Source organism: Syzygium oleosum, unplaced genomic scaffold (genome assembly GCF_021117445.2).
Source record: "Syzygium oleosum isolate NSW1041296 unplaced genomic scaffold, Sole_v2.1 Sole_v2.02, whole genome shotgun sequence".
Lineage (NCBI taxonomy): Eukaryota > Viridiplantae > Streptophyta > Magnoliopsida > Myrtales > Myrtaceae > Syzygium > Syzygium oleosum.
In genome coordinates this window covers 15639493-15659844 of record NW_026607486.1, presented here as the reverse complement: position 1 = coordinate 15659844, position 20352 = coordinate 15639493, and the positions used below count along the sequence as shown (strand labels likewise).

The 20352-nt window shown below is 44.3% G+C and overlaps 4 protein-coding genes across 4 annotated transcripts; 2 read left to right on the top strand and 2 right to left on the bottom strand.

Moving 5' to 3' along the window:
* The first annotated feature begins 331 nt into the window (after positions 1-331).
* LOC115664849 (receptor protein kinase-like protein ZAR1) lies at positions 332-3100 on the top strand. Its single transcript, XM_030586728.2, has 2 exons — positions 332-1890; positions 2025-3100. Exons 1-2 carry the CDS (start codon positions 414-416, stop codon positions 2693-2695), a joined length of 2148 nt encoding a protein of 715 aa, XP_030442588.1. The 5' UTR covers positions 332-413; the 3' UTR covers positions 2696-3100.
* Positions 3101-3707: 607 nt separating this feature from the next.
* Positions 3708-8887, bottom strand: LOC115664848 (uncharacterized). The gene is made up of 9 exons (XM_056308442.1): positions 8310-8887; positions 8133-8210; positions 6709-7386; positions 6447-6549; positions 5779-5879; positions 5498-5672; positions 4719-4889; positions 4537-4637; positions 3708-4450 (listed from the first exon to the last, which is right to left on the bottom strand). The coding sequence occupies exons 1-9, from the start codon at positions 8625-8627 to the stop codon at positions 4361-4363; spliced, it is 1815 nt and encodes a 604-aa protein (XP_056164417.1). The 5' UTR covers positions 8628-8887; the 3' UTR covers positions 3708-4360.
* A 47-nt stretch (positions 8888-8934) lies between these two features.
* LOC115672729 (elongator complex protein 2) lies at positions 8935-15017 on the top strand. Its single transcript, XM_030594685.2, has 10 exons — positions 8935-9217; positions 9301-9388; positions 9744-9829; positions 10038-10191; positions 10774-10934; positions 11031-11708; positions 12395-12716; positions 13143-13360; positions 13694-13871; positions 14420-15017. The coding sequence occupies exons 1-10, from the start codon at positions 9074-9076 to the stop codon at positions 14908-14910; spliced, it is 2520 nt and encodes an 839-aa protein (XP_030450545.1). The 5' UTR covers positions 8935-9073; the 3' UTR covers positions 14911-15017.
* An 837-nt stretch (positions 15018-15854) lies between these two features.
* On the bottom strand, positions 15855-19596 carry LOC115670480 (uncharacterized). The gene is made up of 2 exons (XM_030591774.2): positions 18308-19596; positions 15855-17030 (listed from the first exon to the last, which is right to left on the bottom strand). The coding sequence occupies exons 1-2, from the start codon at positions 19579-19581 to the stop codon at positions 16160-16162; spliced, it is 2145 nt and encodes a 714-aa protein (XP_030447634.2). The 5' UTR covers positions 19582-19596; the 3' UTR covers positions 15855-16159.
* Positions 19597-20352: the final 756 nt, after the last annotated feature.

Below are 20352 nucleotides of genomic sequence, written 5' to 3'. Positions count from 1 at the left end.
CTTCTCTCTCTCTCCCTTTTTCTTTTTCTATTTTGTCCAGTTATCAACCACACTCCACTCCACTCCACTCCACTCCCCAAGACCCTGTACCTCCTTTTTGCCTTTTTCCTTCCACACCATGTCCTGTTCTCTCTCTCTCTCCATGCTTTCTTCACACCCCCCCCCCCCAATTTTCGCCCTGCACCTCCATTTTCTCCGCTTTTCTCTCCCCCCCCCCCCCCCCTCTCTCTCTCTCTCTCCATTAACATCGACCGGGGCTTTCCACTTTCTGGCGTGGGAGAAAAGGAGGTAAAGCTCTGTGAACCCCCCCCAGGTTTTTGCGCATTCTTCTTCTCGCTCGCTCGCTCGCTCCAACGGTCAAAATCTTCCTCTTCTTTCTCCGTTCCTTCAATTGTCTGAATTTCTGGTTCGAGATGGTTCCTTTAGTCTTGTTAGTCCTCCTGCTGTGTAGCTCCGGCGTTGTCGTGTCCTCTTTGAACACCGAGGGCTATGCTCTGCTTTCGTTCAAGCAGTCCGTTTATGAAGACCCAGAAGGGTCTCTCGGTAACTGGAACTCCTCTGATGAGAACCCTTGTTCTTGGAATGGGGTCACCTGCAAAGAGGGAAAAGTCGTGTCCGTGAGCATTCCCAAGAAAAGGCTTTATGGGCTTCTGCCTTCTGCACTTGGGTCGCTCTCTGACCTTCGCCACGTTAACTTGAGGAACAATAAGTTGTTTGGGAGCTTACCCTCTGAGCTCTTTCAAGCTCAGGGCCTACAGAGTTTGGTGCTGTATGGGAATTCCTTATCTGGGTCCCTGCCAAATGACATTGGCAAGCTCGGGTACCTCCAGACTCTTGATCTGTCTCAGAATATGTTCAATGGCTCTATACCCATTTCCATTGTTCAATGCAAGAGACTCAAGACCCTTGATCTCAGGCAAAACAATTTCACCGGCTCGCTTCCGATTGGGTTTGGGGTCAATTTAGTTGCTCTTGAAAAACTTGATCTTTCGTTCAATAGGTTCAATGGGTCAATTCCTAGTGATATGGGGAATTTGTCCAACTTACAAGGAACTGTTGATTTGTCTCACAATCTGTTTGGTGGTTCTATCCCGGCTAGCCTCGGAAATCTTCCAGAGAAGGTTTATATTGATCTGACCTACAACAATTTAAGTGGTCCAATACCCCAAAATGGTGCTCTTATGAATCGAGGACCAACTGCGTTTATTGGAAATCCTGGGCTTTGTGGCCCCCCATTGAAGAATCCATGTTCTTCGGGTACTACAGGTGCATCTTCTCCTGCATCGTATCCCTATTTGCCAAGTAATTACCCACCTCAGTCAGATGACAGTGCAAGGAGCAGCGGAAAAGCTAGAGGGTTGAGCAAGAGTGCTATAACTGCAATAGTAGTTGGTGACGTGGTTGGAATTTGTGTTGTTGGGCTGCTATTTTCGTATTGTTATTCGAGGATTTGTGTACGCAGTCGCACCAAAGATGATAATGTCTATGGATTTGAGAAGGGCCGGAGGAGAAGGAAAGAGTGCTTGTGCTTCAGGAAAGATGAATCTGAAACTTTGTCTGAACATGTCGAGCAATACGATCTTGTGCCGTTGGATTCTCAGGTAGCTTTCGATCTGGATGAGTTGCTTAAAGCATCGGCTTTTGTTTTAGGGAAGAGTGGAATTGGGATTGTATACAAAGTTGTGCTCGAAGATGGGCTGACCCTTGCTGTGAGAAGGTTGGGTGAGGGAGGGTCTCAAAGGTTCAAGGAATTTCAGACGGAGGTAGAAGCAATAGGGAAGTTAAGACATCCCAATATTGTAACTCTTAGGGCATACTATTGGTCTGTGGATGAAAAGCTGCTTATTTATGACTACATTTCTAATGGAAGTCTTGCCAGTGCACTTCACGGTAAAATTCTGTCTTTTATTGTTTCACGATGCAAATTCAGTCAAGTTAACTTCAATTTCTTAAAAGCTTCCTGATACTGACTCTGTCCTATTTTTCCTTACTGCTTTTTCTCTACATGCTTTATTGATCATCAGGAAAAGCTGGATTGGTGTCTTTCACGCCCTTGCCATGGTCTCTGCGATTGAGAATCATGAAAGGAATAGCGAAAGGTTTGGTCTATCTTCATGAATTCAGCCCCAAAAAGTATGTTCATGGAGACTTGAAGCCAAACAATATACTTCTTGACCAAATTATGGAGCCCCACATATCCGATTTTGGGCTTGGGCGTCTTGCCAATATCGCGGGAGGCTCTCCTACCCTACAATCTAACAGGATGGCAAGCGAGAAGCCACCAGAAAGAATCCAAAAGAGTACGTCCTCAGAAGTTTCTACAATTATCTCATCAGCAAACTTGGGATCGAACTACCAGGCTCCTGAAGCATTGAAAGTCGTGAAACCGTCGCAGAAGTGGGACGTCTTCTCTTTCGGGGTCATCTTACTGGAGATGATCACGGGAAGGTATCCTATCGTTCAGGTGGGAACTGCGGAAATGAACCTGGTCCATTGGATCCAGTTGTGCATCGAAGAGAAGAAACCACTTTCGGATGTCCTAGACCCGTACTTAGCTGAAGACGCAGATAAGGAGGAGGAGATAATAACGGTTTTGAAGATTGCGATGGCATGTGTCCATAGCAGCCCCGAAAGAAGACCCGCAATGAGGCACGTCTCTGATGCTCTTGATAGATTGGCCATACCAACTGATTGATATATTATTCACCCGGCCGAAAAGCTTAACCTGAATGATCAGTGAAGCTTGTTGTCTCAACCGGACGATTTCATGATGAGCTCCTGTTTGACAATAGAACCGAGAACATCCCTTGCTTTGGAACGTGAGCGTAAGAAATTTTTTGCTGGTGTTCTGCCTGAGGGGGCTTCAAATCAAGACCTGGACCGCCTGGACCACTGTAAAATTATTCGTTTTATTTACCGTCTTTGCATGAGGTAATGGGGGCTGTAGTGTAGGTAGCTCAGCTAGGTCAGGCCATCATCCTGCTAGAGATTGCAATTTGTTTCTGAATGGCTTGGTTGTTTCTGCTGCACGTGATTGCGAAACCCTCCTTGTTTCTCTTGTTTGTTTCTCCTTGTTTTCAAGAATCTGTATGTTCATCCATTGACTGTGTCGTCTGGTTTCTGGTCATTTTTCTGTATCCTCCTAACACAGACCTTGGGACTGTGCCTAACGTTGTCTAGATGCTACGGGGATGAAGCTTATTTTGGATCCATGGTAGGCAATAGGCATGTGTTAACTCCACATGTTAGTGCAGTGCTTTAATTTCTGATGGTTCCAAAGACCTTCCAAGTTGGTGGCATTACAGATCATGACCGAGACTCATTGTGTGAACTGAACCCAATTTGGTAGTAATGTTGAACTGTGGAGAAATTCCTCATTGACCAATCATGTGCCGAGATTATAGGGGTGTGGACTCCGCAATTCAAGTCGTTCGCAATCATGTTCTTTGTGTAAGGATTCTTCCTTAGCTGTCTCTTTTAGACTTAGTTGGCAGAATCCTTCTTTTGACCCGAGAGCTGGCTTATGGCATTGGTGGTGGTCAAGATTTCTCACAGCATATTCTGTCTCTCCAGTCCTTTTCGTGCACTTTTTCTTTGAGAAGAAAGGAGCTTTGGCGAGCCATTACAGGCGTAATTGGGTGTTTCCTCTTCCTGCTCTTTTCCTCTCCGCACACAAAAATAAATAGATAAATAGGAAGACATAATCATAACATCTAAAAGAGGACCTTATCACATCTATAATTAAGTTTTTACAAGAAAAGGAATGGAAAGGAAAAGAAATTCCGATAAACATCTAAACATCCTGTGGTCATCCACTCCATAAGGTACTTGATCACTTTGGATTGCTGCATCCATTTCTTTCCGTATGGTTGGCAATGCAAGTGATCCTTGATCTACTTCCAAACAGTGTTGTACTATATTGATGCCATAGTCCACAGTCGCAATCCAAGAAAAATTAGGTGCCTAAATCACGACATGTTCGATCAAAAGAATCGACTATAGCTTTGTCATTGTGCTCGTGAATATGAAATCGGTCACGCATCGTCTAACCAAACAGAATCTAAGTAAAACACGTTGATCCTCCACAAAAATGTTACAGACAAAATTAATAGACTACCTACAATTATCAACGGCAATGAAGCCCGGGCATATCAAGCCCCATCTCGATCCTTTATCCCTTGGAGAGAGATGATCATCCTACTAGAGCATCGCATATCTTCTAAAGTAACGAGCGCTGATAACCATCATCAGAGTCGCAAAATCTCCACGCATTTGCATGAGAACCCCTCTAATCTAGGAGAGCACGCAAGCACCATACAGCATAACCAGAACAGAATTCCATTGTTGTTGCCTCGATTCATCAAGAGGAGGTACATTTGTTGTGTTGGTTTTCGCGACAATCATGGCGACTAAGAAACTTGATTATACATGGGTAGATCTGCTGCACGGCCTGCCCAAGAGCCATGACGCACTAGCATCAGATGACAAAATGGAATGATCTAAGAGTCCGTTGAACATGAAAAGCAAGAGCCATACCATTCGTCCCCCCACCAAATCATAATGAGCATAATGAGGCCCTTCAGGTCCCCCAAAAACTTTGTAAGTCACCAGATTATCAGGAATAAGCTTCACAGTTTCTGTACAACCAGGTCAAACGAGTAAGAACAATTTTTTTACTGTCCAAAAGAACTTTTGGCATGATTCCTAATTAGACGTACCCTCAACAGCTTCAGGTGGACAGATTAGATCTCTATTCCCTGCAATCGCCAAGATAGGCACATTGCTTTCGTGCAAACGATCCTTGTAAAAGAATCTGCCACTACGGTCAGATAACCCTCCTTCCTTGAAAGCCGTCGTCAGCTGCAGTATGAGTTTAGCAGGTATAGTGCCTGCAAATCCCAGGACAAAAATCGAGTGAAATCACTCACGTGGCACAAGAACACTCAGCTGATGGTATAATACAGCAAGATGCAATATTATATCCACTGACAGTCTATGTACAATATCAACTATTTCGCACATCCAAAGATACAGAACAGTTTTCTGAAGGCTACAAAGGGAAGAGACAATTTGCGGGTGGATGGCAGAAATGCAGAAAGTTGTCAAGGTTCTAGCATATTGCAGTCAAGAATTTGTGCACACCACTAGGATCAAAGAGATGGAAAACAATTTTGTGACAGTTGTTCTGGAAGTAACGAGTAAAGCGGACAATAAAAATGCAGAAATTTGCAGGTGCATTCTAAAATTTGTCCTCATACTGTGCATTCGACATCTTGTGAATCACTAGAATCCCAAAATACATACTCCACTTAATCTTTCCAAGGAAGCCAAATCTTTTTCTCCCCCACTCTTTGGCCAGTTCCAAGGGTGCCAAATCTAGATGCCAACATAACTAGACAAATTGGAGTTTTGATGCCTATGGCCGAAGCTGCAGGCAACTTCCATGAAAAGCACATGTTATCTATCTCCCATCGCAAGGCAGATGCATTTAACTTACAAAAGTTGTTCAGGACGAGCTTTTCCAACAATTCTGGATGCATCATGTCCTCTGCTGATATCAGATGATTTAACCAAGACAATACATAGGGAGGGCGTGATGAAAGAGGATAAGCAGCCGATAACATCGCCCCCAGAGGAACGACAGGAACATTAAGAGCCTGTGCAGGATCTGCCTGCTTGACAAGAACCATGGCATTAAATTTTCGGCACAGACGATAACAAAACTTAGCCGTAAAAATCAATTCCAACGAAAAAGGCATCCATCGCACTTCCACTTACGAGGGGTAAAAGCAACTTGAGTGTTGATTTTGAAGGTGTGTAGTCAAGTGATGATGCCAAAGTAGCAACAGCTGCTAAGTTTGGGTCCTTTCCTTCAAAACCTTGTCAGGTAAAATACAAACGGTCAAAATATAAGATGCTACCACAACTATCTGAAAGTCTTAGACCAGTTCATGACAATGATCAGCCTTACAAATTTAAAACAGTCAAAAAGAGGATTTGAAAATGACAATCGGTGCCATTTTTAATCACCGCATAGAGATGATGGAACAAAATACTGACGAACAAGCGGTGAAGAAGATACCAATTTTTAGGCCCAGGAAGATCACTTCCATGTGAATAAGTTAGGGGTAACACATACTATCCGAAGCGAAGACTTTAGTGTAAAGCGAGGATATATACTATATACTATCATCCACCTAACTTACTTGAAACAAAAAAAACTGAAGAAAACATCACAACTGATTAAACCTGACAAGATCTTAAAAACTAGCAATAATTGCTTCGCAACAAAGTCTGTCGCAAAAGGTAAACATTTAAACAATTAAAGAAATAAATGGAAAACAATTACGAGATATTAATAAGACATGAAAAGCGGAAGAGATGTTAATGCTCTCTACGATACAGAGAAAAGCTCAATTGTGCGAAGAGGTAAGACAGAATCTCACCACATCGAGATAGCATAGCATAAAGCAAGATTCCTCCCATGGAATGTCCGATTGCCAGCAGTTTACCATCCTCCGGTTTGCTTATTGCTCTTATATATTCCATCTAAACCAATGAATGAATAAATTTTAATGTCAATTCCTGGTGCCAGGACTGAAAAAACACCGTAGTTATACCAGAAATTAGAAGAAAGCAACACAAGGTAAAATAAGAAAACAAAACACAAATAGCGTATGAATATACACAGTGTATATGTCACCTCACCGCAGCAGGCACATCCTCTTCAAGGTAATGATCAAAATCCCAGTCATACTTCACGATCAAATCAAGCTGCTTCTGAAAATCTTCAATAGTGGAAGAGAAACGTTCTTGTATATTAAAAAGTGGAGGTGAAACGGATCGTTGACCTTCTTCAATAATATTTACAAGTCGTTCACTTAAGTCTCTAATTTGATTAGCAATCCCAGAGTTTTGCCTCGATTCCAACAAGCCTGAAAGAGTCGCCCTTATCTCATTGTAGCGCTCTGATAACTGTGAATCCTCCACAAGTTTGGATATCTGATCAAAGAACCTAGCAGACATAATTCTGGATTGACCTTCGCTAAGAAAACCAGAAAGCCTTTCTGACAAACGCATGAAAGTCTCTGTTAACTTTGACACCAGCTTAGATTCATCCCATGCTGTTGCCAGAACTGCAGGATCTCCCTTAGCAGCAGGAACTTCGGAGTCCAGATAGACACTGGTACTGTTCGTTGCATCCTGTTGCTCAGGAAGAGCTCCATTCATCACACCTTTTGCAGCAGCTTCCATTTGCTTCGACATTTTATTTGCAGATTGTTCAATTCCTTCGGGAGTTGATCCCTGTGCGCTCAATCCAGCACCTCTGACTTCCAGAATCCAGGTGTCAAATCCTTCCCCCGACATGTACCGTGCAAATGAAGACTGTAAAAATTTAAATCAGTCATCAAATCACAAGTATAAACTTTTCAGATTAAACTACAGTCCTAAGATTGTGCAATTAGTTCCTGGCCCGTTGATCCTGCGAATTACAGTTACAGGACCCCCATGTTCGGTGCCAACAGAGATTCATACAAATCGAGCAAGAACCTTCTAAATGACGAAACTCCAAATTAAACCTAACGAACTAAACTAAATTGAAGTATTGACTCGAGCTGAGCACTTCCAGAAGCATATCTAAGACAGAAAACATAGGCTCATTAGCCGCCAGACCAGAGACCCTTTACCCTGTGAATGGCTGCAAAGTCGCCAAAACACGGACCAATTGACACTTTTTCCCATTGCAAAAAGAAAAGAAACTACAGATTATGAGCGCACCATGCAGGAAGACCTCACCAAAAATCCGAGGAGAAGACACTGAGACATCAAGATATCAATTCGGCAACTCCAGCATTCCTCTAAGTAACAACTAGAAACATAGCAAAAGCTGAAACAAGCTTCAGACGATCTTATTCGATAATGCCGGTGGTTTCACAAAGAGAGAGACCACATGATCATTCGTCACGCGCGTTACGTCCACAATTGGCCGATACATACAACAAGTCCTTAAGATAAACTAGGCACAAATGCCAAAAGTCAAACGCGGCGCAACACAGAATCATTCAAGAACTTCACAAAGACCATCGAGAATCGCGACAATTTTATTTAAAGAAAGAAAATGAAGAACATACACCAGGGGAGAGATCGTAACCAATGGCGTTGGTTCCAACTCCGGACAGCAACAGCAGAGGATGATTCCTGACAGGAGCCTGTCGAGCAACCATGCCCAATCAAAACTAGTATAAAACGAATCATAGCAAGGACGAACCGCCGCCGCCCCCCAAAAAGTGCGGACAAAGAAACGGAACCTGAGGAGGCGGATGGTAGCGCCAGAGGGCGAGGCGCCAGTCGCTGTTGCCGACGGAGACGTAGTGGAGCTCGTCGGCGGTGCAGACCGACGGCTTCTCGGGGGCCCTCAGGACGGCGTCGGCGGCCTCCTTGGTGGAGCAGAAGGCCCGCAGCCTCAGCGACGGGCTCGCCGCGGCGGGGGCCCGGCGCGCCGCTGTAGCGGCGGCGGCGGCGGCGGCGGAGGCGGCGCCGGAGAGGGCGAGGGAAGGGGCGATGGAGCGGACGGCGGAGGAGGCCACGTGGAGGGCCGAGCGGACGTCGTGCTGGATCGTCGCCATCGATCGAACGGAACCCTCTCTCGCGGGATTCGGGGAGCCGCCGACGTTTGGGGGAATCGGAAAAACCGGTCGTCGGCGAAGCTTTGAATTTGCCAGAAGCTCGAACAAGAAAAGGAGGGCGAAGAAACAAGAAGAAGAAAGAAGGAGGAGGAGGAAAAGGATCTTGAGTGCGCTAGTAACGTGGCAGTATCGGCAGGCCGGAGATCCTTCCCTGTCCAGACTCCATTGTTATGAGCTGAAGGAGGAAGGAGCAAGGCCCATTGCTTTCAGAAAAGCCCAACAAGACGACGGCCCGCCCCCGTCGTCTTCTTCGTCTTCCTCTTCCTCGCCAAAACCCCTCCTCCCTCCTTTCTTGAGCTCGTCAAAAGGTTCGGAGGTTTTTGCAGCTCTGCGCTTCTTCGACTCCGACTCTTCTGTTTCCTCCCGCGTGCGCCGTAATCGACGGAATGTCCGGTCCAGCTCGTGAGGTCGGCGTGCGCCGGGCTTTCGTCGGGGCCGGATGCAACCGGATCGTGAACAACGTCTCGTGGGGCGCCTGCGGCCTGGTGGCGTTCGGCGCCCAGAACGCCGTCGCCGTCTTCTGTCCCGAGGTGCTTCCGAGGCTCCTTTATCGAATCGAGTGATCGTTTTTTCTTGGTTGCTTTTTGGCTGACAATCATTAGTATTGTCGCAGGCTGCTCAGATTCTGACTACGCTCCCGGGTCACAAGGCGTCCGTGAACTGCACCTTCTGGCTTCCGAATAGCAAATTTGCATTCAAAGGTAAGGGCTTTTCTTTCGTTTGTGTTCTTAGCTCGACCGCAATTCATCGGACAATTTGGTCGATTGTTTTTCCTAATATCAGCTAACTGTTTCTTCTTGGACTATGTTTTCCTTCTCAGTAGCTATATTCGAGATTGGTATCCATTAGGATAATCATCACCCAATCAGTATTCTTTAAAGTTTAGCATTTTACTGTATAACTGAGGCTAAACATCAAGAGGAGGTGTTCTTTTTTTTATTTATGAATCTCTCTAAATTTATGCAATAGCCCAACTTGTTTCTGAACGTTACATTGATCTGGTGGTATTTCTTCTATCTTAATGGGATTTTAATGAATTTTATGTCCTTTGAACAGCTAACCATTTGGAGCATCATTATCTGTTGTCTGGAGATGCTGATGGTGCCACAATACTATGGGAATACTCTCTCCTTGACCGCAAGGTACATCTCGGGCTAGTGGAGTACATCTCAAAGAAGCTTACCCTCTTTCTTGCTTTCTTTTATTTCATTGCATTTATTCTGAACCTAGTTCCTTATTTCTGGTAAATGAGGGTCAATGATGTGGTACTCAAAGTTCTCTAACCTCTAAAAAGATCTAGTGACAAATGTTCTTAGAAATGCTAAAATACAGTGCATCTTTTATTCTCAGTGGACGCATATTATGCAACTACCACAGTCGCACAAGAAGGGAGTCACATGCATTACCGGAGTCATCATTTCTCCAACTGATGGTCTTGTTGCATCAACTTCATCAGATGGTACTGTTAATATCTGGGAAGTGGCTTTCCCATCCACCAGCGGAGGTGAGCAGCTCTTATTAACTACAGTGTTTTTCCATCGACGTATTTTACTCTATTTATTTGCCATCTGTTGCTTTTCGCTTTTCAATGGTAGTTGTTCCAGCAGGGATATTCTATCTTGGCTATTACATTATGGTTATTTCTCATTATCACTATATGATTTCAGGATTTTTTTGTTCTTCGTCCACATAATTTGGAAACTCCTGCTTAGGCTATGCATAATAAAGCGGAAGCTCTCAATCAGGGCTAATCACCATAGAAGATACCGACAATATTAAAATTTGATTACAAGTTAAAAGCTTTGCTTGTTTTAACAGAAGGTATTTTACACTCCTATTATCTTTAGGTATTTAACTCAACCTGTGAAAACTGGGGGAAAAAGCTTGTAGGCAACAGAGATTTTAGCTTTTGGGAAAAAACGAAGGAGAACCTAGCCTGGTAAGAGTACTGCAATGTTAGCAGTCATAGGGATATGAAGATTCAATCTCGTAATTGTGAATAGATATAATCTTATGATCATTGTAATTCTGATTGTTAACCATCATTGATCTCCAATTTATATGCCAAACTTCTTGGTTGTTGTAGGAAAATGCAATTTCACACTTCTGGAATCCATATTTGTGGGTTTAAAACCAATGGTAGCACTCTCATTAGCAGAGTTGCCAGGAGATGCTGGGAAGATTGTCCTGGCCATGGGAGGATTGGACAATAAAGTTCATCTGTACTGCGGTGAGAGGTCAGGAAAGGTATTAAACTTTGGTTTCATCAGTTTAGATTAATTCATGCATCTTTACCTGCTTCACGTTGAAGTTCTTCTCTGACGGTTTGTTTGTTTCTGGCAGTTTGTTCAAACCTGTGAGCTGAAAGGCCATACAGACTGGATCCGAAGCTTGGACTTTTCATTACCTATAGTTACTGATGGTGAACCAGATAGTATCTTACTTGTAAGTTCATCCCAGGATAAAGGCATACGCATATGGAAGATGACCGATCGTAATTCTCCTGCCAGTACAAAGGGCACATACAAGAAAGAAGAAATGAGCCTGGCTTCTTATATTGAAGGTCCTCTGCTTATTTCTGGCTCGTGCTGTTATCAGATATCTCTTGAATCTCTTCTCATTGGACATGAGGATTGGGTCTATTCTGTGGGGTGGCAGCCACCTCTAGTCTCCTCTACAATGGCGACCACGTATCATCAGCCCCTAAGTATATTGTCTGCATCTATGGACAAGACAATGATGATTTGGAAACCTGAAAAGACTACCGGTATCTGGATGAATGTGGTCTCAGTAGGGGAACTAAGTCACTGTGCTTTGGGTTTCTATGGTGGCCATTGGTCACCAGATGGAGATTCAATCTTGGCACATGGATATGGTGGATCTTTTCATCTTTGGAGAAATGTTGGTTATGGATTTGACGATTGGCAACCACAACGGATTCCCTCTGGACACTTTGCAGCAGTGTCAGATATTTCATGGGCAAGGTGTGGTGAATATATTCTCTCTGTCAGTCATGACCAGGTGAGATGATGAAATTTTTTCTCAAGCTTGTCCTTTTGTTTCCATCATGTTCTGCTGCATGTTCATTTTTGTTTGAAGCATAGGTGTTGTCATGATATTTCAGATAGAGCTACTAGCAACTTACTCTATATGGTCAACAAGATGTGATTGTATCAAATAAAAGTACTATCCTGGGCACAGCTTGGTGGGATGAACACATATAAGAGATCAAAATCAATTTCATAGTAAGTTGAATAACCTTGCATGTTTAGAAACGGAGATTCTTCTAAGGCTTAGAGTTTAAGAGCTGCTTATGTGGGAGATAATGAATATTGAGCGGCATAAGGTTTTGTGGACATATGCATGATCTATTTGGCTTATCAAGGCCAATGGATGGGTGAGCAAAGACTGAAAAGCCCTCACCATGTGACAATGACTGTCTTGTAATTCTTCCACTGCAATGATATTCTTGCAAAGGGACAGGGATTGCTACATGCTTCGAAGTTGACCTCATAGGCACTGTTCCTTAAGTTTTTCCTATTGCAAAATCAAAAAAACTGACAAATTTTTCTTGATGCGCAGTTGAATCTGCAGAAAGTTTTCTCTTCTTAAAGTGAATTGTTCCATCCCAGTGGTGAAAATTATTATGCCATATTGCATTTCTTTGTGTACTTTTAGAATCTGATGCAAACTTTTAACATTTTCAGACAACACGAATTTTTGCACCCTGGAAAAATGAAGCTTCACTACAAAAGTTTGACCCTTGGCATGAAATTGCTCGACCTCAAGTTCACGGTCATGATATTAATTGTGTGGCCATCATTAAAGGAAAGGGCAACCATCGCTTTGTCAGTGGAGCTGATGAGAAGGTTTCAAGGGTGTTTGAAGCCCCTTTGTCTTTCCTTAAGACCCTGAATCATGCATCTCTACAGGCCATTAGTTTTGCTGAGGAAGATCAACTGGGTACTCAGGTTTTGGGTGCTAATATGTCTGCCCTTGGACTGTCACAGAAACCCATATATGTACAAGGTGAGTCTCTCTCTCTCTCGCTCTCTCTCTCTCTCTCTCTCTCTCTCTCTCTCTCTCTCTCTCAGATGTCTTTTCTTGAGTTTATGTGGATACTTTGACATTTGTTGTATGCTTGCTCTACGAATTCAGATGTCATTAGAGATCAATACATCTTTTATCATGGAGTTTTATTGGACATGAATTCAACATCTTTGGGATGGTAGAATTTATATCAGTTAAAAGGATGTATTGAAGTCTGGTACTTGATGCTGAAGCTATGATGAATCGGGATAATTATAGTATTGGTTATGTCTAAAAATTTCCTACTTGATTATCAAAACATTTAATTCCTATTCATGGGCAAAATATAGGATATGAAGTGTAATTACTTGGTGTAGGTAATAGGTCGGGATAAAATGTTACTAAATGAAGCATTTTCTGTTGTAGCTGCTAATGGGACACCGGAAAGAAACAGTGGTGATGGTTTCGACACCCTCGAAACCATCCCGGATGCAGTTCCGGTGGTTTTAACCGAACCCCCCGTTGAAGAGCAACTGGCTTGGCATACATTGTGGCCGGAGACGCACAAACTTTATGGTCATGGCAATGAGCTTTTCTCCTTGTGCTGTGACCATGAGGGAAAGCTTGTTGCTTCATCCTGTAAGGTATAAATGGTTGCTAGCATGTAAACTTGTAGCTTTCATCATTGAAGTTATACTTAAGTTAATATACATATTCTAGGAGTGTTAAACATTAAAATTGCTGAGTTGAAGATTCTGTGGTTTATTTTGCATGGAATAGTAAAGTGCCCTAATTGCCGGACAGTATTAAATTTGTTATTTCAGTGGAGTTATAGGAATCATATGCGCAATCTTCAGAAGTTTTCTTTTCCCATATTTTAGTGTTCTTGTCAAATTTGTCAGCCCACAACTTGATGCTCCATTTCAATAGTTGTTAGCTGTCTCTAAACTTCAAAATCTTGTATTTCATTATTGTAGGCACAGTCAGCACCAGTGGCTGAAATATGGCTATGGCAAGTGGGCTCCTGGAAGGCAGTAGGTCGCCTTCATTCTCACAGCTTAACGGTGACGCAAATGGAGTTCTCTCATGATAACAAAATGCTATTAGCTGTTTCAAGGGACAGACAATTCTCTGTTTTCTCCATTGATAGAAGAGGTATAGTTATACATCCTTCTTTTGCCAAAAAAATGCATTCTAAAAACATATTGTACGTTAGTTTCTTGGAGCTGCACAACGTGCACAGCCATTCTAGTTCAGGAGTCTGATAAGTCAAAAAGCAAGGTCATTACAACACCAAGATGGAAAACTACAGTGATTTAACAAATTCGCAATCTGGATATTTTCCAATCTTCACTAGTTTGTTTGAACATGCTTTCATTTTCCTAAAGGTGTGTTTAATAGGCTTCGTCTGTCGGAATGTGTCTAGAACCTGTAATGAAAAGAGGCATCAGTTGGCATTTGTATCTTGGAAATTGATAGAACTCCTCCCATGATTTGGTCATATTAGTAACACCTAAAACAATTTTTCTTACAATACTTAATCATCATGCCATTATCGTAAGGGTACTAATTTGGACTCCTTGATTTTAGAGATTGGATTATTGCCCCCACCTTTGTCTGTTTCAGAGTAACAATCTTAAGACTGACAGAATAGTTTCTCGTTGGCAAATGTTTGTTTCCTGATTCTTTCTTGTCATATGTAGGCTCAGATGAAGTCAGTTATCATCTGTTAGCAAGACAAGAGGCACACAAAAGAATAATATGGACGTGTTCATGGAACCCATTTGGTCATGAGTTTGCAACAGGTTCGCGGGACAAGACAGTCAAGATCTGGGCTGTAGTGGCCGAATCTACAGTCAAACATGTCACAAGCTTACCGCAGTTTGGCAGCAGTGTCACTGCCTTATCTTGGCTTGGTCTTGACCGTCTAAAAAATGTGGGATTGTTAGCAGTAGGAATGGAAAATGGACTGATCGAGCTATGGAATCTATCAGCCAAAAGAGGTGAAGTTACCGAAATTCCTGTGGTAACTGTCTCTCTTGCTGTTAGGCTTGACCCGTTGATGTGCCATGTTTCTTCTGTGAACCGTTTGGCATGGCGGGATTCGGAGAAGAGTGCGGATTGCAGGAGCATGCAGCTAGCTTCGTGCGGAGCCGATCATTGCGTGAGGATCTTTGAAGTAGATGTAGATTGATGGTTAGTCGGTTTTGTATCTGCACAAATTTTGAAGCGAAAGTGTCCTATACATATTTCTTTGGTTACTTTCTTAATCAAAGTATCCAACAGCAAATTACGAGTGAACTACTAACAGGGCCAGGTAAGTTCAGATACACTGGAATTTTTAGAGTACGTTATTATCAATGCAACGCCAAAGGTGCCTGACAGTATACTCTTCCAGAAAAATTTGAGATGGCAGCTAAAATCAAGCTAGGGACTAAGAAACGCCGCTGTGTGGTTCAGCTCAATATAAGTTCCTTGCTGTAGAGTGAGATGATTCAAGAAACATATATATACCGACCATAATTCAAGCAATCTGCAGGAACATAGATAACCAGCACAGCGCATCCTTTCTTTCTCTCGTAGTCACGAGTCTTCAGAAACTGAACTGAATCGATTTTAATAGGGTCAAGTTGCTTCAACCGCATCGGGTGAGCTTGCTTTGGTTACCAAGCACTTCAGGGACATTCGAGCAGGACATAAAGCACGGGTCACTCTGTTCCATCAAGCAAAGAAATTTTATGGTAGCGCGCAAAGTAGTCCCAAAAAGCCTGATCTTATGGTATCTGTAGCCGCTTACAGAAGCGACTAACCACTTCCTCCATAAGAAGTGAGTGCAAGGAATAGGAGATATAACAGTGGTTTCTTTAGGCGGAGACAAGGACAGGTTGAGAAAGAAGAGAATACATGCCAAATCACCAGAATAACTCACAAATGACCTTTTATGGCCTCATAGACGATCCCTCAGGCCAATCTCCAATAGGCAGTGTCCTGCTCACCAGCGCAGGCATCATCATCTCTTGAGACTCCATTCATCATGATTGCCGGAAAGGCCAATTTGCTGGAATACTACGATTCCAGCAACAAGATAAACTCGTCCAATATTGCATATAACATAATGTTACACAGGTCACAGAAGAATTATTTGCCAACTGTGAAATTTATATTCCAAAGGGAATTGAGAGAAGCAGCATGACTGCAAGTTCAAGCATTTACATCCCGATAACTTAGACCACTTTTGTTTCTTGACTGACAACAATATATCACACGAAAGAAAAGTATTGAGCTGAGGTTCTTATTTTCCCGTCCCAGTTACATACCACAAACCAATCACGGTAACAAGACAGACACACGCTAGAAAAAAATCAAAACAAAAATGAAAAGGTATACTGATCCCATTCTTCCAAAACTGTTTCTTCTCTCTGAACTGATTTTTATAACGGCTGTTATGTCCTCATCTGCTGCTTCATGCTGTCACCAGAATGTTGACCCGAAGCTTCAGGCAGCCCAACGGCATTCGCTGCGGTCATGGTTTGGTACTGAGAAGGTAATGACGGTGCTAAGTGCTGAGCATAGTAGATCTGCCCGGGAGCTTGATTCGCAAATTCATAACCATAAGTAGCTGGGGCACCGGAAGAGGGAGCAACTGACTGAGATGGATGATGGACCTGCGAGTAACCAACATACTGTTGTTGATGCTGACCTGCAGGTACTTGAACCAGAGGTGAAGCAGATGCTGAAGCCATTCTGTATACACTTGAAGCCAAATCGGTTTTAACGCCAGGAGGGTTTCGTATGGGGTTAGTATAAGCTGCTGACTGAGGAAGCACAGCAGAGTTTGGAGTTGCTTGGGGGCGGTTAGAAGGATTTGCTGTAGCAGCCTCATTTGGATTGTTTTGTTGTGCTGATAGATTATAGGCTTGGGGTTGGCTCACAGGCATATAGTACACTGGGTAGTGCTGATCAATCTGATGATGCTGGACCTGATGTTGTTGGGACGGATACACAGTGTAGTAGGCCGCGACGGGCATTGAGCCTTGGGGATGGTGCTGAATGTAATGTGAGCCAGCTTGCACAAACTGCTGCTGTGGTTGTTGATGTTGCTGTGGTTGTCGTTGGTCAATCTGAGATTGCAATACATACCTAGCATCCTGCATATGCTGTTGTAGCTGGACTCCAGTGCTTTGCTCAGAGATATTAAAGTTTGGATCCATTGCATTGGTCGGACCACGATTGATCCCCAAGGACATCTGTACAGCTTGGTCTTGATATATTACAGGTTTTGGACGAGCTAGCGGGTTCGTCAAGCTACCATCACTATAAGATGGAAAATGCAGCTCAAAACCTCAACCAACACATATGTAGATGGAACAAAGCAACAACGATCAAGACCAATTTTATGCACAGAAAGTAGATGTTTTCAGGTATTTTCAAAATTAAATAGATGTTGAGCATTAACTCGCTTTGGAATTCCAAAAGGCTAAAGATGCGATAAAGAGCAGACAGGAAGAGACAGGAAGGTCCCTTCCTCAACTGTGGAAACAAATCTTGGCACCTGGGTTATAATTTATTCAAAGCTATGTTAGCAGTTCATCTAAATCATCCCTATCAGCTGAGGAAATAGGAAACCAAAACATTGTACCCTTGACGAACAGTGAGGGCGTGATTGCCCTTTTGGAGTCACAGTCTTCATGATGGGTTTCTAACGTGTTTTCAAATCTTTGAAGCTCACTCAATGGAAAGAAATGGCACGCTCTTGCTACTTTTTGGGCTGATGGCGCTGAAAGTATATGAAGATAAAAGAACATGTGTTGGACAGAAGTACTTCTAACAACACTGGGAGAAATCCCCTCTCTTTCCTCTCCTTCTCTTTAAAACCATGACAAGAAAATCATAAATCATTCTAAGAACCAGCAATCCCCTTTAATACAAAGTCAGCAGCACACCTACGCAAATAGAGCTTTGGTAACTTGGCAGGGGAGGAAGAAGTATGGGGCTAAAGGGCAACCTGCAACAGATACTTTACGCCCACATGCTATGATAGAATCAGCAGTCAATAATTTCGCGTAGCCTTTACCTACACTGATTAGCTTATATCAAATCGAGTAGGAGTAATTCACACAATTGTTACTCAATATCCGACTGACCCCATATGACCCTTATATTTTTAGCAGTGAAATTTTCAATTCCATTTCCACCACACTTTACAAGGCGTATGAGGTCATCTTATTAGATTCTGGCGTCCTTGATGCACATGACCGGAACAGTAATTTCACATGTCTAACACCTGCGATCTTCAAGATCTCACGAAAGCCTTATGCGCACTAGAAGGTCTACTTTCGCAGTTTCCCTTCTATAAGGTGCCATACGCTAACCACAGATTCTGCTGTATACTTATGATAAACCTATGGTTTGGCAACTACGACCTGCCGAAAATGACAATCAAAACCATATAAGATTTCATATACATTAATCGTTCCAGGTCATCTACTTGAGGAGTTCCCCAAATCTTGACAAATCCATTGTATAATATCGGATAAAGTATGCACACAGAGGCCACTTCAGCATTAATGACAGAACAAAGCAATCGGTACCTCGAAACTGAATCTGGGGAAGGCAAATCAAAAACTCCACTAGGCTTTGGCTGTGACTGGGGAGGCTGAGGCTGTTGCTGAGCCAGAGGCAATTTCCGAAGCCCTAAAGGAACACCGTGGTCCGATCTCTCATCATCGGAATATACCCGATTGGAATAATCTCCCGGAGGAACAACCGCCGCGGAGCCCACATGAACGCCTGTCACCGCAGCCGCCGCCGGCACCGTGGGTGGCGAGGAAATCATGCCAAGGCCATCATCTGGCTTCGGCACAACACCAGTGCCTATAACCATCTGAGCAAACTGTTCCTCAATCCCCAATTTCTGATCCAGCATAACCCTAACCCCTCCACCTCCGCCGCCGCCGCCGCTGCCGCCGCCCATGACATTTTCCTCCACCTGAACACGGATCGAAGGCAAGTTGGCAATCGATGGCGAGGACGAAGTCGATCCGAACGACGACGTCGTCTCCAGCATCGGCGAATCGGGCACGGAGTGCACATCCTGCGCCTGCTTCACACTCTTCTCGTTGCCGAGCGACGAAGAACCGTCCGCATCTCGAGAGCTGGTCTCGCCGTTGTTGATCCCCACTTCATCGTCCAAGTTCATGAGACAATTGGCCGGAGCCGAGTCGGAGAACGCCCTGCCGAGCAGGCCGGCCGTGTTGAGGGCGCTGAGGAACCAATCGTCCGATTTGGTGGAGGACTCGAGGATCGGGCCGATCGACTGCGAGGAATCGGGCTTGGAAGGGAAGAGGAAGAGCCTCAGCCGGGAGGGCTTCGCGGCGGCGGCGGCGGAGGAATTGACCATGGTGCGGTCGTACTCGTCGATCATGTTCTCGAGGTCCTCGTCGGTGGAGACGGTGATGAGGGAGTCGAGGTCCTCGCTCGGGAGCTGGTACTTGAGCGTGAAGGGCCGGTTGTTCAGCAACGTCTTGGAGAGGTGGGCCGAGAGGGAGGAGAGGGAGGCCGCGTTGCGGTCGACGACGACCATGCGGGTGTCGCCGCCGACGTAGCAGAGCGACTTGTCGTGCGGTCGCGGCACGATGTGTCCGCCGTAGCTGCACATCAGCCGGAGCTTCGGGGGGAGCGGGTCCGCCGCGGCGGAGGACGGTGGATCCCAGGATTCGGTGGCGGCGCGCGAGCGCGGGGACGAGTCCACCGAGTCCGGGTAGCTGTGGTGGGACGGCGGCGCGGCGGCCGCGGCTGCGAGGGAGGGCGCCGTGGCGGCGGCGGCGGCGGCGGCGGCGGAGAGCGCGGGGGCCGGCGGCTCCATGGCGGCGGAGACGGTTGTCCTCCGGGAGGAGAGAGAGAGGGGGGCAGGGGGGGGCGGAAGGGAGGAGAGAGAAAGCGAGCGGGGGTCGGAGAGAGAGAGAGAGAGAGAGAACGAGGACTCGAGGAGGCTTTAGTGCACCTGTCTTATAGATACTCCCAGTCTCCACCACCTGGTGCTGGTGTATTACGGCTGTTCATGTCAGACAATATTATTATTTTATTATTATTTTAATTATTTCCCTATTTTTCTCCTTTTCTTATTATTAACTATTTTCTTTCTTTTCTATTAAGCAAAAGGTAAGCTTTCGACCCCAAAAAAACAAAAACAAAAGGCGAGCAGTAGCACCACCGGAGGATGATTTGGCCCAAGGAGAGAGAGAAGAAAAAAGCAATGAAGAAAAAAAATCAGAAATGGTAATAATTATTATCCATCCTTTTTTAATTGTCGTATTATGGCCAACGCTGGCGTGCGAAAGCACGGGGAGAGCGAACGGGATTGAAGACCCCCGGTAGCCCGTAACGACGTGAAAAGGAAAGTGTCTATCTACCGAACGATAATCGCATTTCGCCCGGTCATATTCCATATCGAAAGTTCGTGTAATCTATTCTCAGAAGACAAAACCTCCCCTCGATCAAGCTCCGTTTATTGACAACCTGATGCTTTCTTTCCTACAATAATCAACAATATAAGAGCGGCCTAATCACGAAAAGATAGAAACTTAAAGGGTTAATACCATAAAAAATTCCAAACCGGTATACTCGTGATAAATTT

Coding starts and splice junctions, on each gene's coding strand:
- LOC115670480 (XM_030591774.2), bottom strand. CDS start 19,581: ATGGAGCCGCCGGCCCCCGCGCTCTCCGCCGCCGCCGCCGCCGCCGCC. Junction 17,031..18,307: donor TCCCCAGATTCAGTTTCGAG/GTACCGATTGCT, acceptor TCCATCTTATAG/TGATGGTAGCTTGACGAACC.
- LOC115664849 (XM_030586728.2), top strand. CDS start 414: ATGGTTCCTTTAGTCTTGTTAGTCCTCCTGCTGTGTAGCTCCGGCGTT. Junction 1,891..2,024: donor TCTTGCCAGTGCACTTCACG/GTAAAATTCTGT, acceptor ATTGATCATCAG/GAAAAGCTGGATTGGTGTCT.
- LOC115672729 (XM_030594685.2), top strand. CDS start 9,074: ATGTCCGGTCCAGCTCGTGAGGTCGGCGTGCGCCGGGCTTTCGTCGGG. Junction 9,389..9,743: donor TAGCAAATTTGCATTCAAAG/GTAAGGGCTTTT, acceptor TCCTTTGAACAG/CTAACCATTTGGAGCATCAT. Junction 11,709..12,394: donor TCTCTGTCAGTCATGACCAG/GTGAGATGATGA, acceptor TAACATTTTCAG/ACAACACGAATTTTTGCACC.
- LOC115664848 (XM_056308442.1), bottom strand. CDS start 8,627: ATGGCGACGATCCAGCACGACGTCCGCTCGGCCCTCCACGTGGCCTCC. Junction 7,387..8,132: donor GTTACGATCTCTCCCCTGGT/GTATGTTCTTCA, acceptor AAATTTTTACAG/TCTTCATTTGCACGGTACAT. Junction 5,673..5,778: donor TCAAGTTGCTTTTACCCCTC/GTAAGTGGAAGT, acceptor CTTGTCAAGCAG/GCAGATCCTGCACAGGCTCT.